The sequence below is a fragment of the Anabas testudineus genome, chromosome 14 (genome assembly GCF_900324465.2).
Source record: "Anabas testudineus chromosome 14, fAnaTes1.2, whole genome shotgun sequence".
In the NCBI taxonomy this organism is placed as follows: domain Eukaryota; kingdom Metazoa; phylum Chordata; class Actinopteri; order Anabantiformes; family Anabantidae; genus Anabas; species Anabas testudineus.
In genome coordinates, this window is record NC_046623.1 from 3,045,186 (window position 1) to 3,064,409 (window position 19,224).

General features: G+C 42.4%; 1 protein-coding gene across 1 annotated transcript in view; it reads left to right on the forward strand.

Moving 5' to 3' along the window:
- dscama (Down syndrome cell adhesion molecule a) overlaps nt 1-19,224 on the forward strand; it is a 72,442-nt gene that overhangs the window by 47,311 nt on the left and 5,907 nt on the right. The window contains exons 6-23 of the mRNA XM_026370201.1: nt 14-289; nt 729-1,025; nt 2,368-2,643; nt 3,715-3,993; nt 4,154-4,273; nt 5,448-5,627; nt 13,651-13,847; nt 14,004-14,100; nt 14,217-14,345; nt 14,587-14,754; nt 15,396-15,466; nt 16,348-16,591; nt 16,842-16,988; nt 17,209-17,364; nt 17,733-17,866; nt 18,097-18,250; nt 18,717-18,834; nt 18,973-19,136. Coding sequence (XP_026225986.1) covers nt 14-289; nt 729-1,025; nt 2,368-2,643; nt 3,715-3,993; nt 4,154-4,273; nt 5,448-5,627; nt 13,651-13,847; nt 14,004-14,100; nt 14,217-14,345; nt 14,587-14,754; nt 15,396-15,466; nt 16,348-16,591; nt 16,842-16,988; nt 17,209-17,364; nt 17,733-17,866; nt 18,097-18,250; nt 18,717-18,834; nt 18,973-19,136 — 3,207 coding nt within the window. The remainder of the gene's footprint in view (nt 1-13; nt 290-728; nt 1,026-2,367; nt 2,644-3,714; nt 3,994-4,153; nt 4,274-5,447; nt 5,628-13,650; nt 13,848-14,003; nt 14,101-14,216; nt 14,346-14,586; nt 14,755-15,395; nt 15,467-16,347; nt 16,592-16,841; nt 16,989-17,208; nt 17,365-17,732; nt 17,867-18,096; nt 18,251-18,716; nt 18,835-18,972; nt 19,137-19,224) is intronic.

Below are 19,224 nucleotides of genomic sequence, written 5' to 3' on the forward strand. Positions count from 1 at the left end.
CTCTAAACTACAGAGCCCCTGAAGGTCGTGGTGAGCCCGCGGAAGGTGAAAGGCAGCGTTGGAAGCCAAGTTTCACTGTCCTGCAGCGTCACCGGCTCAGAGGAGTACCAGCTGTCCTGGTACCGCAATGGAGAGCTCATCTACCCAAGTAACAGCGTCCGCATGACAGGCCAGAACAGGGAGAACCTGGTCATGGCTGGTATGGCCAAGAGTGATGGAGGAGCCTATCAGTGTTTTGCCAGACATGGCAAGATGTCAGCCCAGGACTTTGTTCAAGTCATACTCGAAGGTCAGTATTTACAGTTCTAACTTGAGATATGTGGAAAGTCAAAGTGTTTTATATGGAAGCATGATTGAATTATCAGGTATCCTCTCTTTTTTTTTGTCTGTTGTGCTGTTTTTGTGTACATGTGAATGCAGACTACATATCTGCATACTGACTGTGCATGTTGGTATTGAACGATGCCAAAGCCCAGCCCATTTTATTAGATTTTATGAAAGAGGCTTGCATGTTGTTACATGAGCTGGGGTTACTGCAGTATCTTCCTCCCATGGCCACCGATATAAGTAGAATATAGATAATCAATAATGTTGTGGAGCCGGAGAGAGGAGCTCTATTAATCTGTTATCACCGACAGGTGTTGTAGTGTAAAAAAGGAAAAAACAGTCTGGAATTTTGCAGAGTAATAAAACACACCTTTCCATATGAACTTCTTTCCACTGTCCAGATGGCACCCCAAAGATTCTGGCTTCATTCAGCGAGAAGGTTTACAACATCAACGAGTTTGTGTCACTGTCATGCACGGTGAAAGGCACGCCGGAGCCCCGGGTAACGTGGACTCTAGACGACGAGCCTGTGGTACGGGACAGCCGCCACCGCATCTCCCACTACACCAACACAGAGGGTCACGTGGTCAGCCACCTCAACATCAGCCAGACCCAGGTGCCTGACGGAGGGGTGTATCGCTGCATCTGCAACAACTCGGCTGGGACAGTTTCCTACCAGGCGCGAATAAACGTAAGAGGTGCTTGTCAGATCAACTCTTCCAACACACCATCACATATACACATCAACATGCCTTGATTTATTTGGCTTCGATGCATTTTAATTGGCTGGTTTGAAAGCACCACAATTTGTAGATGGTACAATTATTTAGTTTGTCGAGAAATTGGACATTTTGTCAGATATGCAGCTAGTTTCAGATGTAGAAACCTGACAGTGTAACTTTACTACTTTACTGTTTCTTCTTGATCACAACAGAACAGCCTCCTGTAGTAACTCCTCCTGTCGTTAGTCACTGGTGTCAGCATTAACTTTTCTAATGCCCCTCTTCCTACCTAACACCTGCTGATAGCTTTGTACTGGGACACTATTAGGGTGACTTATTGTTAGCTTCAGTGTATGACTGTGGTGCTATCTGCTCTCTACAGGGACAAGGTTGGTTGGATTGCTGTTGTCATATAGCAGTAATACTCACTCAAGCTTTCTGTGCTTGGTGCAAGGCCATTAGTATCGCTTTATCGCAGAAAGGGAAGGCTATGTTCTGTACACTGATTGGTTTAATTTGATTGTGCTCATTCTTGCATGTTGTGAGGCTAAATAGAGCAACCCTGTAGCCCTTAAGCGAGGGTACATGGATGCTAAATGCAGCCAAGCAATGAAGATAAATCTCCACAGGTGCCATTGCGGAGAAAGTGTAATGACTGTTTCTCACATCGTTGGCTTCTTAATAGTGCTAAAGAGGGTAGCAACCCAGGATATGCTTGTGCTCAAAGTACACTACAGAGCCTAGTTAAACTGTCTTCTCCAGTGGCTTAAAGAGAAGCCTAATAGTCCATTTACCTGATAGACACTGAGCTATGGAAGCCTATTGGTTATTCTGTTGGTTTTTCACAAGTGTGTGAAAAGCCAAGCAAGCCAGCAACATGAGTAATGGTTTTGATAATAGCTTCATGAGTGGAGAAAGGGAACATTCTACTCTAACGCTTGTCTGAGGCAATCATAGCCTGTACTGAAGAGGTGGGAGTAAGAGGTAATATTCACCACAGGCCTAAATTGGACGGAACACAAGTTCCTGGTTCTGATAAGGTAAAAGGCAAATTTGATCTGAAGGAAAGCTGTAAATGATTCTGAGCATGATTCCCATTTTGTGTTGCCTGGACAAAAATGGATATTTGCTCAGGCAGTTTGAATAAAACTTGGTTTATTTTATTAAATTTTTTTATTTGTTACTATCAAGAAGAAATGAAGGACTGTAAACTCTGTGGTGTCTTGAAAACACATACAACACAGCACAGCTATCTTTTATACCACACCCCGGCCTAAAAATCATTTTAAGAGAGTTGTCTCTCCAATGTGTCCTCAAGGGCCTGCCAGCATCAGACCAATGAAAAACCTCACTGCCATTGCTGGACGGGACATGTACATCCACTGCCGTGTCATTGGCTACCCATACTACTCCATCAAGTGGTACAAGGACTCCAATTTGCTGCCTTACAACCACCGGCAGCGGGCCTTCGAGAACAATGGCACCCTAAAGCTGTTTGACGTGCAGAAGGATGTGGATGAAGGAGAATATACATGTAATGTACTGGTGCAGCCTCAACTCTCCACACACCAGAGCGTCTACGTTACTGTGAAAGGTATGAACCTCAATCTGGTCACAACTAGGTGGCAAACTTAAGTTTCACTGGTGCTTCACCATGATTATTAACAATCTCAAGTGTCAAGTAACCAGGACATTTATTTAACTACATATGACATATTGTGTTCTAACCCAGTATTAGTTGAGTTAATTCAAGGGTAGTCTGTCTCAGTCTGTGGTCACTAAGTGTAGACTCACTTTATCAGTCTACACGCTGACCCTGGCCTACCTGTTGTACATCCCATTTTAAACAATACATCAAATATCAGATATTTGTAGATCACACTCTTAAAAAATTGCTCACATCACTGATAGCAAAGCACCATCCCCATCATCCCAGCCAACTTATCTGTGGCTCATCTGAATATGCATCAGCGATGAGCTGAACTGAGTCAGATGATGATGATAACCTCAGATGGCTCTGTTTCTCCAGTGACGCTGCATAATTTGAAATGTCGGATGAGCAAATGCTCCCCCTCACCACCACTGCCGCTGCCACACCCCCACCTCTCTCTCTCAGTGGCGAGTCCTGACGTGCTAACAAGTGTGCGAGGGGGAAATCACACAGCATAGACAAAGCTATGGCGCCATTCTGCCTCGGCTAATTTGCCTCTCAGCTGCTTAGCATTCCACCGCTGCCGAGAGGGAATCCCCAGGAGCCTATTATGCCTATTTTGTTGTGAATTAAATAAGCGCTGAAGTGCCGCTTATTCCAATGTTATTTTAAATCATTAATTTTCCAAAGAATCTGGTTCTCACAATGACTGCAGTGTCCCCAGAGAGCAAAAGAGAGTGAGCGAGAATGTTATATGCATGTTGTTTGAGAGAGAATTCAGCTGCCCTACGTGGGAAGAGGTAATAAAATATTTTTCTCATTCCTGCAGGATCATAGAATAATGTTTTATAATGGAGAACAAGGTGATAATGAGGAAAATGGGGCGGATGAGATGTTATGCATTTGCTTTATAAAATAGGCTGAGGTCATAAGCTTGATGTTTATATGGGTATGAATGGTGACTGATTGCTTAAGTAAACTCAAGTAAAATTAATGTCCATGTCTCATCCACAGTCCCACCCACCATCCAACCATTTGAGTTCCCTCGGTTTTCCATCGGCCAGCGCGTATTTATCCCCTGTGTGGTCATGTCTGGCGACCAGCCTGTCTTCATCACCTGGCAGAAGGACGGCCGACCAATCCCGGCCAGCCTGGGCGTCACCATAGACAACATAGATTTTACCAGCTCTCTGCGCATTTCCAATCTCACACTGATGCACAACGGCAACTACACCTGCATCGCCCGCAACCAGGCTGCAGCTGTTGAGCACCAGAGCCAGCTCATCGTACGAGGTAAGGAGAAGGGAGATGGCTCAGAGAGGTGGTGTGTGCAAGTCACGAGTAAAAAACCTGAATTCACAGATGCAGTTGATTCATTAATCAGTGGAAGTTGCTCACTCACTTCTACATACAATAATACATCTGATGAATGTAATGGCTGCTTGTTTTACAGTTCCTCCAAAATTTGTCGTGCAACCTAAGGACCAGGATGGCATCTATGGAAAAGCAGTGATACTAAACTGCTCAGCAGAAGGCTATCCTGTCCCTACCATCCAGTGGGAATACTCTAAAGGTAAACACATAACCACACTATGTAAATGTAATCCACCTGCACACAGACATTCATGTTTCACAGGTTTTCAAAGGCTGTTTACTGGATGACTTGTTCTTCTTCTCAAATATTGAATTGTGTGTTTAGATTTTTTGCCTACAGCAAGACTCTTCTCTATGTAAGGTTTTTTTGCAAACGCAACAATTATAATGTCCACAGCCTTGAGGTTGAATGCATAAAAGCACCCACTTCAAGTCCAAACAAGCTCTGTCATATGGAAAATAGAGGGTTTCACAGCTGGACACAGTAGCAGTGTGTCTGGAAAACAAACTACTGACATAAGGATCCATTGCTTTTAGCTCATTTGTAACTAAGGTTGCTTTCACACCTACAGGATTTAGTTTGATTAAATCGGAAGTTCATTTTCCCTCTTGGTGCGGTTCATTTTGTCTGGTGTGAACACAGTAATCGCACTCAAGTGGGCACCAAAACAACCGCACCGAGACCCCCAAAATGAGGTGGCCTCGATCCGAAACATTAAGCGAACTCGGTGCAGTCCTCCTGGTAAGAACGTGTACCGAACCAAAACAGGATCAAATGACCTATGAATCGCATGATTTGAGTACTTGTGTGTAGATTATCCTCTTTTTTGTTTGTCCACCAAAAACATGCTGTCTGATTAATGGAGGACAAACGCAGGGACGTGAGGAGGTGAAGTGTGTCACAATCAGTGTTAACATTCATAGTGAAATAATCTCTCCTGTCACACAAACATACAGCAGTCCACAACACTTCACCTTCTTCCTGTATTTACTTTTTCTGTTCCCGCCTCAGATAGCTGACCAATGAGAGAGGACGTTCTCACGTAGTTTGAAATAAAGTGTTTAGGTTCGCTTGGATTTTTCTGTGTGTGAAACAAAACTGAACCAAGGAGAAATTGCTACAAAGTTTCAAACTCATCAACTGATTCGGAACAAAGCAAACGAATTAAGGTGTGAAAGCAACCTAAAACTGACATCTGCACAGGCCAAGGTAACTTAATAAATTAAGTGCCATAGGGAGGTTAGGGTTAGGGTTAGGGTTAGGGCCACCTAACACTTAACCCTAAGTGCAATAGGGAGATGTGGGATTATCCAGCATTTGGAAAATGATATCAATCAAAATGGACACACACTCACTCTGTGTTCTGTGACAGGTGCTGGGGTCCCTCAGTTCAAATCCATCGCCCTCAACTCAGGCTTTCGAATTGAGGTATTGGTCAACGGTTCTCTGCTCATCAAACACGTGCTGGAAGAAGACAGTGGCTTCTACCTGTGTAGAGTCAGCAACGATGTTGGCGCTGATGTCAGCAAGTCCATGTATCTTAATGTCAAAAGTAAGTCTCATGGTAAAACAGAACCTAAAAGATGCACCTCAGTGATGCAAGGTAGCTAGGCTCTTATTTTGCATGCCTCAGTGCTGCTGCAACATTAATGTAAAACATTAACACAAAGGTTACATGAGTTAAACTAGAGCAGACGTTGCCTGTAATAGTCAGACCTCGCTCTGTGCTTTCTGCCCAAGTGAATCCCACAAAAGCAACGCACACTGCCGTTGCCACCATATCTCTTGGAAAAAGTACAGCATTTATCTGCTGTGTGGCCAAGGACTTAGCTCCCCTCCATTAAGCCCCGAATTCTGCATGCAGGCAGGAGCTACCATGTGGAAAAGAGGACTGCGGGGTGGAAGAAAAGGGGGTTGAATTAGGAATGGGTTATCCATGTCTGCTCCCTTCCTTACTGTGCCTGTATGGCTCCTTGTTTTTAGCATTTCACTTTTCCTTAAATCAAAGGGAATATTATTGACATATGTCCTGTAGAAGAACAGTTATTACACACAGTATGTGGTACAGAAGTCAAGCATTCTCTCTTGTTTAGAATTATAAATGAATGCAATGCTCAGACCAGTGGTGCCCCCAGAAAATTTTCATAAGGGTGGTTGGAGATGGAACTAGTGAAAATCTTAGGGTGGCACACAGACTCGTTCACCCACACCACATCCACCCCCCACATTAGTTATACAGGTGTTTTGTAAACTGTATATTGACAGTAATGTGGCAATGGCAATTGAAACATTAGCTATAAGACAATACAGAATCACGTATTACACTGCCCGTTTAACTAAGCAAATAGGTAAGAGCCTTCCATTGGATAATTACTGCATGGATGATTCTGTTTTAGCTGGCAACAACTGTTTTAACCCTAAATGGTACAGTGAGTAGCTTCTCATCTCTTAAACAACCATGTCAGAAGACACATCCTGTGGTCGTAGAAAGGTTATTCCATCAATGGATTTTTTCTTCCCTGATGGCACGGGCATAGGCAGAAGCCTATCGAAACGATGCCCCAGTGAATGCGTGCCGTATTCAAAGCTAAAGGTGGTCCAATTAAATATTAGAGTATGTGACTTTTTTTTGGACTGCCAGGAAATAAGCTTTTGTTCATAGGCTCCCAAAAGATACATATGGACAGTAGCACTGAGTAGAAAGGACTTACAGACAAATAGTCTGTGCAGCTGTTATTTAAAGGTGGAAGATTTTGACAGAACTGAACAGACAACGTGTTTGAAGGAAGGGCAGGATCAATGCAGTAAGAAAATAAAATATATAGAAATAATAATAATAATAATAATAATAATAATAATACAATTATGTGTAACTTGAGGTGTAACGTAATATGCAATATTCCAATTTGTACAATAGTCATGGGAGGTGCAATATTCAATATTAAGAATCTTAATCCCAAAGCACTGTAAGATGTACATATATTTTTACTTCAATATTTGTAGATTTTTTTTCTGTTTGTTTTTGAAGATCTTGTGCTTGTCTTTGTTTCCTCTGCTGCTGTAAACACAGGAATTCATAAAATTCTATTTCATCTTATCATACATCAATACTATTAAATCTGAATTACATAGAGGGAGTTTACCTTGAATGTCTTACTTATTTTGCTTTCTTCAGGTTGAAAGAGCATTTAGTAAAGGATAGTCCAAGTACAAATACATGCCTTAACTCACCACAGTTTCCCCAAAAAAAGAGCTAACAACAAAATAGATACAAATATTTTATTACTCCTTCCCCAGTAGTCACAACAGATCCAAAATACACACTACTGATAGTTTGAGCTTATGCACATGGCTGTGGATTTGCATATGTGTGAGTGATCTCCAGCTGGTCCTCTGTGGCTGGGTGCTCATTTTGATCAGTCAGTGCTAGATGAGGCTTTTGCCCTTGTGGCTCTTATCAAGCCAGAGCAGAGTACTCCCTGCTGAGTGTCTCACTGTCTGCCAGCCACTGCCAAACAAGCCAGCACTCCTTCATGACCCCTCCTGTCTGACTCCTTTTATGTTTCCTCACAGACAAACATACATACGAGAGGCATAGACACGCCATCTCTCAGTACTGTTCCTTATGTCTTTAAAGTGCAATTTAAAATTAGATATGATTTGAAACTATGCATTTAAAGGGTGATCAGTTCTTTCCACAGAACAGTCAGTTAATTAAAGCAGTTTTTCACAGTGTGAAAACTCTCAACCTATACAGCTGAGTTCACTACATCTCCAAGTTTACCAGAATTTAGGAAGTGGTTTCACTGGTCACCAACCAGCTCACTAGTGACATGTGAACCTGGAAAGTAGACACACAGATCTTGAAGATCTGAGAATATTGATCGCCATTTCATGTTTATCAGGCTCTCTGAGAGTGTTTATGTGTGTCAGCAGTCCCTCAGATGCACACCCTGCTCCTGTGTGTGGAAGGCTGATGTCGTGAGAGTGGCTCTGTACTGATTTGTGCCTCTTCTCCATAGTAACCTCGAGGTCCCTTGGTATCAAGGAGCCACACCTCATCCTCTTGCCCCTCTGGGTGCATGTGTGTTTGTTAGTGTGTCACTGTGCAGACAATGAGCTCATTAACCCTTGAAGCATTTCTATGTGCTTGATAAGTACAGTACAGTGCTGTAACGTCTGAGGCTGTAATATTCAGTAACATCAGACGCCGTGATGTTCTGTACACTCTGCACTGTTTTTATGTTGTTTAACCAAGCCAGCCTACACTACTTGAGTGGTGGCTACTTAAGAGGCTTAGGAACCAATTAGGAGGCACACAAGCTGACGCATGCTAAAGTACTCACGTAATGGACAGCATGAGCTACAACATGTGTTATCGACTGTCCGGGCGTAGCTTAAAATTTTAGCGAACAAAAATCAATCGATTCAGTCGGAGACTCTGAGATGTGTGTGTGAGAAAAAATGCTTTTAGGTCATAGACCTGTGTGTGATACAGGTGAGCAAACAAGTCCATGAGCAGACAAACAGACATTTGCACACAAAAGGTTGCACATGTTAATGCAAAGACATCATGTAAAGGCGCAGATACAGTACAGTGCAGCATAGTGCAGCTATTACAAAAGAGTAATGTGCCAGGCAGCTAATGCAGTGGTTTAGATAGATCCCACTCTGCTGCCTATTGTGGTGGACTCCCTGGGTAATGAATTGCAGCTATTGTGATGTCCTATCTTGGCACTTTCATTGTTATGAGTGTCTGTGCATAGGCTAATGTCTCGTCATAATACACCATGCATCATCCTGTATGAAAACCATGACTGCACTAAAAGCCAGTAGGAGCTGCTTGCACTCACTGCAGCAGGTTTAAGTTGGACATGTCTGTAGGTACACTGTGTTTGTGTTTATTTTGCTTTTATGAGCTTGTTTACATGAATAGACCAGTATGAGCCGTTTTTGTGTTGCCTTGACAGCGGCTGCAGGTGGAGGCTTAAACAAATGATTTTTATGCAGTTTCCCAACCTCCAAAACAGATGCAATTCAGTCAATTCATTAGCAATCCACAGCGGATGCTATCAGTCAGTCAACAGCCACTCAATGTTTATCAGGGCCAATTAAGGCCAATCAAGCCTATTAGACATCATAATGTCGGCAGACACAGCGATGATGGTAGAGCATATAATGAGGCTTCACTGAAGAGAAGTGGTAAATGGTCTTGTGGTCACTGAGCAGTCTCCCAAGCACAACGTAATTCATAAAACCAAAAGAAAGCTCTGTTTCTTTTATGTTATTTACTCATCTGCATCACCACCACCCCACCCTCCCACCTTTCCACAGAGCTTCTCCCATCTGCAGGCATTCATTTGGCATCATGCTCCATGTCCAAGCCAATTGTGCAGCTAAGGGAATTATTTCAGTACATTGCAGGCAGCCAGTGAACCAGTCATATTTGTGCGATTGCCACAAAGCTCTTCTCTCTCCCATCCTGGCCTTCTCTTCTCCAGCGCCCCTTTATAGTGTGCCTCCAGGGTACAGAGCTATGTGCATCTCTGCTTGTCTTATCTTGTCTGGCCCTCATAGCCCGATTGAGTTTGGGAGTCCTGTAGCTTACACTGGCCTTCCAGGCAGCCAGGAAAGTAAAACATAGACATGCATCACAGTGCTCCTAAGATGGGTGATGTTAGAAAAGTATTTATTTCATAGAACTATAGTTTTAATCCAGACTGAGGAGAAATGCACTGGTGCACAACAGTCCTGGTATAAGCAACAAGAAACACTGTGACAGCGAGATCTCCCAGTCAATCAGAAAACAGTGCCCTCTAGAGAAATCAAAAACATCACCACCACTTCAGTAACAAAGAAAATCAAAGATGTCCCAAAGGCTATAACTAGACTAAATGAAATAATAATACGAAGAAAGCACCTTAAATGATGTTGAAATAAATGCGATCCCTTTTAATCACCTCTCACATCCCACTGAACCTTTGCATTCTTTCTTTGAGCACAGATGAGCAGCTCTACACTGCCATTCTGCTATACTGCTAATACTACATGTTATTGTTATTATTCCCCTGACTCCTCCATTTGCCAAATTCTGTTTTCCACATCACTAATGCTGCCATTTAGAGACATTACAAACATTTTCTTTTTGTATCTTTTCTTGGCCCTGCATTGCGACATTCAGGGCGTGATTGTGTAATCATCATCATACTCCTGTGAAAATCAATGGCAGGTCCGTGTTCTATTCCTGGCTACTAGAAATGGCCTTTTTTCTAAGAGTAGAGACTGGAGAGCGAGAGAGAGAGAGAGAGAGAGAGAGAGAGAGAGAGGAAGGAAGGAAGGAAGAGAAGGAGGAGGGAGGCGAAGAGAGGAGAAGAGAGGAGAGACTGTCCGATGCTGGTTGGCATGGTAACCTGGCCAGGTGAAAGGGAGCCTGGGAGAAGGAGGGGGATGCTTTTGTCTCACGGGAGTAGCCTATCAGCAGCTAGCCTATCCCCCACAATCCCCTGCAGGCTTTAGTGTATCATCACTGCCCTCTGGGTTGCTGTGGAGGAACAGGGCTCTCCTCACCTCCACATAAAAGACACATTGTACTGTGCAGTAAACACACTATGCCTATTATGTTTTGTTTTCCTGAAGCTGCAGTGATAACATTTTCTTTTAGTATGTTTTTATACCAATGGGAAACAGAGATACAGATTTCTAGGAACATATACTGTATACATGTGACACTGACATAGACACTTTTCTCTGTCACCATAATCCCTTTTTCCTCATAAACACATCACATTTCTAAAGGAAACCACAGCATTGTTTTCTTTGTCTTTATCTGTGTATGTGTGTGTGAAGGACAGAGAGCTCCATTTACTGTATTTGTGCTTCATTCAAGATGATATTGGTTTTTCTAATGTACATGCAGTACATTCCAGATATTTAAGTCTGCACACAGCAAGGTATTAATAAAACAGTAAGATCTGGTTAGACAAATGCAGATATCAGCGGTAAAAGATTTTATCTGTGTTGTCTGTGTGAGTTGCATTGTGTGTTGAGTTTAAGGCTGAATTGGATACCAGGGGAGATGATGCCTAATGAAACAGGAGACTCCCCTGTTCCCCCATCTCACCTCTCTTTCTCTTCCTCTACACTCGATCTCTCTCTTTACTCATCCCTGTCCCCATAACTCCACTCAATATTAAAGAAATACATCACCACAACAATTACAGGGCCACAAAGTGCGCCCCAGGGTTGGCTCAGCTGGGTTGCTCACACACACAAGCACGCCCTCTTGTACACACAAAAGGCACAGGTCGATGCATGTACAAACACAGAGACAAATCCTCCTGGTGTTGCATAGACACGCCTATTGTTGAGCATTTGTTTTTGTGTTTCAGTTTTTTCAAAGATGACGTGTTATAAAAAAATAAATTCACTTTGGTGTTTGCTACATATTCTCTAAAGATGTCTCTGCTTGAGACGGGGTTAGAAATGAGGCAGGTCTTGAGAAGCACTGTCTTATTAGACAATTTCAAATAATTTCTGGAAATGTTGGTTGTAACTATTTGTGCATGCCTGCCAGTCTGGCCTTGGATAAAGCTGTTCGGCTGCCACTATTCATCTATTATCATCACAGCTATCTCAATTCAAAGGATGAACACAAAAATATATAGACTGCATGAATTTCTGTGTCCTTCAGCGTACTGATGTGCTCAAGTGTAGATTTATTTGGAATTATTTTTTAGTCTAGAAACATCAGATTGCATCTAGGAAGAGACACTGTTCTGATTGGCTGTGAAATCAAACCTTCTCAAACTTCCCTACACACACTCACACATACATAAACACAAAATATAAGGTGATTATTTGACTAGACTAGTTCACATTTCGCTTACCTCTCTATTAATGAATTTCCCCATATTCTAGATGCAGAATGTAAATGCTTTTACAGTACACACACATGCGGATGTTGATCCTTTTACCATCTTTGCTTTTTGTCACCTAGCACAGTATCCCACTCTGCTAGTGTGAGTGTCAACAACATCGCCTCGTGTCACCTCTGAGCCACTTACACGGCAAAATGAAAGTAGCTGTGCTCTAAAACGATAACGTTTACATAAAGCCCCAGCAGTTTTTTTTCCCCCTCACTTTTCCAAATGTGTCTCACAAAAAATTCATAGTTGTCATGCAAAATAAATCAGCGTTCTTTTCCACACGAGCCCCAAATGGCTGCAGAGTGAATAAGAGATGAGGCTTAAATGTTTGCAACCTCTTGCCTGACACTTCCTATCACATCACTTGAGACACACTTTGTGTGTCTGTGCGTACGTGCCTGCGTGCATAAGTGTGTGTGGCAAGACACAGGAAACATAGGGGAGTGCACACTTTTGTGTGCATGCACAAGCTTGTGCGTGTGTGTGTATGTGGGTCTGAGTGTGTGTGAGCATCTGGGAGCAGAGGGTTGTTACACACTCTGCTGTGTGTGTAATGAGGCATGTATGTCGTTAGTGTGCATTTAGTGTGGTGTCTTCAGAGTGTTGTTAGAGCATCACTGTACCATTTAGGACCCTCATATACCAGATGCATGCCAAGGCTGCTGTTTGGAAGCTGTATGTATGTTAACAATGCTCACAATACATGTGCATAATGTCAGTATGTTTTACTTCTCTTTCTTTACTCTTCTACTGATTGTTCAGAAAACTGACTCACAGCTTGAACAATAGGATTGTTACTGTATGTTTGAAACTCATGGGTTAGAGGTTAGATACTTAGTTACTATTCACTTTTCATATAAAGAGGTCAAGTGAAGCTCTATGATTCTCTGCTGCCACACATTCGACTTTGTGTATAGGTTGGGTACAAGGTGGTATCAGTGTAGGTACACAGCAGCAGTAAGAAACAGTGGATAGGGGGCTTTTTGCCATCTCATTTCTTGGAGCGATTGTAAATATGACTTTTACACTAATTCTCTTTACAATAAAGTTAGACAGTAAACAAATGTTTGCACCCCATAAAAACAAGTAAAAAACTGTGGGTCCTATACAATTAATATCACATGTGTGTAATAACTTCAGCAACTCACATAAAGAGCAAGAATAGCAAGAGTAAGAGTAGAGAAATTAGAGGAGCAATGTGGAGTAGAGTAAGCAGTGTTAAGCTATATAGCTTAACACTGCTTACTCTATGAAAGAAAAGGATGGTTACTGTGTTAACAGTGTTTACTAACAGCAGCAGCCTGTAGTTGGTTAATTCAGAATTACTAGCTAATATGAGAGTGGCATTTGTGGAGCTTGCTAAATGAGCCAAGGATCTGTGCTTGGCAGAACATAAAGGGTCATAGAGTGATAATAAAAAAAAGAATAGCATAGATTAGTCATAATAGCTGCATATGTTACAATTTGTGTATATTTGATATAATACATATCATATATAATTTCCAACACTATGTGGTTATCCTTGGCCAGTGCTCTTTCTTGAAACAATACATCCATTATAATTTAGTACCAGCATCATTAATCTGTGAAATATATCTAACAAGAGATCTTCTTCTCTTCGCCATTCTCCCCATCTTATTTTCACACCAGTTCCTGCCATGATCACGTCTTACCCCAACACCACGTTGGCCACACAGGGTGAAGAGAAGAAAATGAGCTGTACAGCCCATGGTGAGAAGCCTATCATGGTGCGCTGGGAGAAGGAGGAACGCATCATCAACCCAGAGACCAGTCGCTATGTTATTTCTGTCAAGGAGGTGGGCGATGAAGTCATCTCCACCCTTCAGGTAGGAGGCTGTGCTACTCAAAAATTAAAAATTTGAGCTGAGCCACATGTAGACAATGGCACATTCAATAGGTAATGAACTAAAAAGAGCCTCTTGTATAAATGGTGTTTATATATAGATACATATATATCTATAAACCTAATATGCTTCCATCAGATCATGCCCACAGTGAGGGAGGACTCTGGCTTCTTCTCCTGCCACGCCATCAACTCCTTTGGTGAAGATAGAGGAATCATACAGCTCACAGTACAAGGTATAACGTCACCAAACCTAGATCTTAGTCCTTACAGTGGCAGTGGAAATTTGAGTGACATAGCAATTTGCTTGTTATTTTAATAATAATAATGAATACAACTTTGTGTGTTGTAGAGCCCCCGGACCCCCCAGAAGTGGAGATCAGAGAAGTGAAGGACAGGACTATTGCCCTGCGCTGGACTATGGGTTTTGATGGCAACAGCCCAATCACAGGCTTTGATATTGAGAGCAAGAACAAATCAGGTACAAGAAACTTAGATCCATAATAAGTTAGTATAATCTTCATTTCCTATGCCGAACATATGGAACAGGTTCAAATATGTAAGGTTGCAGAGAATCACTTGTCTTGGTTGATAAATTATCTCTGCATTCCCTTTGCCTCAGCACTGTAATTTAATAGAACCTGTCCTTGTGCACTTAGCTGGATTTGACCTTTTTCCTGACTTCAGCAACCCCAATAAACCTTGACCTCTACCCTCCACAGCCTCCTGGGATACTGCTCAGAAGACCAAAGATGTCTCCCCTCAGCTCAACCAGGCCACCATCATCGACCTGCACCCCTCCTCCACCTACAACATCCGCATGTTCGCCAAGAACCTGATTGGCAAGAGTGAGGCCAGTAATGAGCTCACCATCACCACTGATGAAGCAGGTGAGAAAGAAATGATAGAGGATGAGTCTTTTTCCTATCCACTCTCAAACATGTTCTTGGTTAAAAAGTTTAGATTTAAGGAGTCCTAATACTTTCTGTATATAGCCTATATAATCCTGTAACATTAAACAAATGTTACAGGAACTTTTCAGTTATTAGAAGACGAATAAGATAGACTTCCAGTAACAAGAAAACATTAACTTTGTTATAATCCAACACTTCCAAAACACAGCAAGAAAGACAACACAGTGGGAGGTGAGTGCAGGTAGTGGCTGAAAGACAAGAGGCAAGAGGAGGTAAAGGGTAGACTGAGTCAATTCATTAACAGCCCAGTGACATCAGCTCCATTGGCTGTGTTGCATTATCGAACACACGCTGACCCGACACTAAAAGCAGAACTTTTCAATTAGCGACCTCAGTAGTAAATGTCACACTACGGTCAATAGACTGAGGCTGGACCCCTTCTGCAAATTTGCCTCTATATGCCTTCATCCTCACCCTTTGTCATCCCCCACAGAGCACTTCTCCTCACCTTCTATTTGTTCACATAGCCAGATCCAGACTTATTCATTCTAATCTCTAGGACAGCTGTTGGATGTGTATGGTTTTATAAGATGTACGTGTTGGTGATCTGATCTCAGCTCCTGATGGACCACCTCAGGAAGTGCAGCTGGAAGCCCTCTCCTCTCAGAGCATCCGAGTCACTTGGAGGGTAAGTTAATCCAACTCTGTGTTAAAAATATGTTTCCAGAGTACTGTTTTCTGCTCCACAATAATGATTATTACTAACATTATTAAATATTCTGTATGTGAGTGTGTATGGGTTTGCACTTCTTCGAGTAGTTTTTCAGCTTGTGCTTTTTGGCTCTGTTCAAACCTTGGATCATGTCTTCCACAGTAATACCGATTGTGTAAGACAGTTTTCGCACATGGCACCAGAGTCCATCTAAATGTGTTTTTCAAATGAAGACCTGTGATCACAGTTCACTTTCTCTTTCTTCGTGTAGTAATATAAGAAACTGTGAGAACTGCTTAACAGAAAGTGCACAGATTGTGTTGGCTGTTGTACAGTTTGTGAAGCCACATTTTAGAGACCAACTTTAGTAATTTAAAAGCATTATCAGCATTAACCGTGTTTGAGATTATTATAATTCTGTCTGTATTGTACGGAGAACAGAGTTTACTTTTTCTTCTGCAAAGTCTGCATTGGATCCTCTAGTCATAGAGTCATAGAGGAGATATGACCAGTCATACTGTATCTGAATACATCCTGAATACATCTTTTTGGGTCTGTTGAAGTGTTTAGAGCTCTCTGCATCAGATTGGATAATCAAAGATGCATTTTATGTTGGGGTAAACAGAACCTATCACTACATCAACACTTTGGTAACTACTTATTGGTAAAAATGTGTTGTTTACAGCACTTCTCATGTTATGTAATCAGATGATATAGTCAGCACTAACAGCCAGTCTTACTTATTTGCTTCATCTATAAACTATAAAATGTGGTACCTTCTGCACTTTTAAATAAAAACAAATTGCAGGGCTGGTCATCCCCACTGTCTCAGGTAGCCTCTGTTGTTTTTCTGGCAGCCACCCAAAAAGCACCTGCAGAATGGGGCCATTCGAGGCTACCAGGTGGGCTACAGAGAGTACAGCTCAGGAGGAAACTACCAGTTCAGCGTGATCAGTGTGGAAACCACTGGGGACAATGCAGAAAACCTTGTGCTGGACAACCTGAAAAAGTTCACCCAGTATGGAGTTGTGGTGCAAGCAAGCAACAGCGCTGGGACAGGGCCTTCTTCCACAGAGGTGGCTGCCACCACACTGGAAGACGGTAAGAGAGGAAGGAGGGGTGGTTTAAAGGTTTTCTGGCTAGTTATGGTGTCAGCACTGAAATTAGAACTGAACTGTTCACCAATACTGTGAATTCAGTGCTGTCTGAGAAGCAGGGAGCATGGTTTCATATTGCGGGATTTGTGGGGCTACATTACAGCCTAGTGGAGATCCGAGGGTACTGCTGTATGTTGTATTGTTACTGCTGAGTCCACTGTTTTAAGGTTTTCTTCCCCGTTTCTTCCCTTCAGTGCCCAGTCGACCTCCAGAGAACGTCCAGGCCACAGCCACATCTCCTGAGGTCATCTCTTTGTCCTGGCTGACCCCTCCCAAAGATGCTCTCAACGGCAACCTGCTGGGCTTCAGGGTCATCTACTGGGCCAACCTGCCAGATGGAGGTATATGCTCATACCTGTGCACTACATTTGTGTTTGTGTGTTTGTGGAACCATTCGCATTAATATTGGCATTTAGACTTTTACAAGCAGATCAAAATACACGTGCAATAAGACAAGTGATGGGAGGATTGCTGTATTAATCACATTAAGAAGATTGCAATGGAAAATGCTTTTTAACCTGCAGAGTCCTCTGTTGTCCTCTCCTGCTTTTTGTCCATCAGAGCTAGGAGAAATCAGGAACGTGACGACCTCTAAACCCTCTCTGGAGCTGGATGGACTGGAGAAGTACACTAACTACAGCATCCAGGTGTTGGCCTTCACCAGGGCAGGAGATGGTGTTCGAAGTGAACAGATTTACACCCGCACCAAGGAGGACGGTAGGAAAATGAATAAAAAGCACAGGAGTAGCTATTAGAATGCCCTTGTCAAGGCGAGCATGTCTCTTTCAAGTTGTTTTACAGAAATCCTTAGGCTTATGCTGAAGTATAAGTTTGAAATTACACAACAACTGACATTAAATGGAGTTTTGCTAAATGGATGATATTTCTCAATAATGAATGAACCCTTACAGTAAATCTTAAATGTTCATTTTAAGTGAATAGCTGTAACTCTTGCATTTATCAGGATGTCCTTTGGAAAATGGCTTTTGACCATATCTTATCTTTCCATATAATATCTGTAAAAAGCACAAACATTAACATTTGCTTATGAGAATTAAATCAACTAGATCATCTTTTCTTTTTAGTTCCTGGTCCTCCAGCAGGTGTGAAGGCAGCAGCTGCATCCAACTCAGTGGTGTTTGTGTCCTGGCTTCCTCCACTCAAAGTGAACGGCATCATCAGGAAATACACAGTTTTCTGCTCCAACCCACATCCCACGGTAACACATAAAAAAGAAATCTGTTAAATATTCAGTGTTTTGATATAAGCTCCAAATCTGTCTGTTGTACAGTAGTGGGTATTGTAGTTTCTAGCAAATTAACGTAGCTATATTCAATAGTGTGTAGTGTAGTCAATAGTCAACAACAGTGGATCAATAGAATCTCCTTTGATGAACAAACTCCCGGGTGTATAACATCACTGTTCAACACACAACACTGTTTCTCCCAGGTGAGCAGTGAGTTTGAGGCGGCCCCAGATGTCTTCTTCTACCGCATCCCAAACCTGAACAGGAACCGGCAGTACAGCATCTGGGTGGTGGCTGTCACTGCTGCAGGCCGTGGAAATGGCAGTGAAATCATCACCGTCAAACCCATGGCTGAGGGTAGGTGAAGTCAGTGCCAAGTTTATGTAATGGCTGTATTTTACCAGAACATAACCGCATGGTGTAGGGTAAAAAGGGATTACCCTGTTTCACACCTTTACTCCAACACACTTTGAAATATATAATATATAAATGAGCGTCAGCCCTGTCAGCATTAACATTCTTGGTGAGAGCTGATAAGCTGATTGCATATGCTGATAAATCTTATGGTGTGTGGAGTCAGGACCCACAGCTCCTATCAGGATGCTCCCATCATGTCTAAGTTCTAGGTGATGGATGTTCTCTCGTCTCTGCTGCCATGCTCAGAAAGAGAGAGAACCACTATCACATTCTCAGCTCGTAGCCCCGACATTGTGAGGTTAGGGGGTAGAGAATCACAATCACACAAAGGACCATAAATGTGTGAAAAAACATTTATTTGTTGTTTTACATCCTTGGCTGATGAAACATGTGTGTCTTCTTGTAGCTCCAGCACGGATTCTGACCTTCAACAGGACAGTAACCACCCCTTGGATGAGGGACATAGTGCTGCCTTGTAAAGCAGTGGGTGATCCATCCCCCACCATCAAGTGGCTGAAAGAGATGTGAGTACCCATCAGCCTTTAAACTTACAAACGCACAGTTTAGGTATTTTAAGAGTGATTTTAATATTAATTAAATTATTTATAATTTCTACTCTGATAACACGAAGCTTAACACACTTAAACGCACTTATGTTTCAGTAACGGTACCCCAGCACCTGTTGTGATTGACAGCCGGCGCAGTGTCCACGGTAACGGCAGCCTTGTTATCCGCACAGTGAAAGCAGAGGACTCTGGGAACTATACTTGTGTGGCCAGTAACAGTTTTGGCTCAGACAAGATTGTCCTCAACCTGCAGGTTCAAGGTAAGAAATGTAATGTCACCTGTACACATGCTGCACCTGCTGGTTGGTGTTCCTGCCCTTATACTGCTTGTTGCCTTGTGGTGTTCAA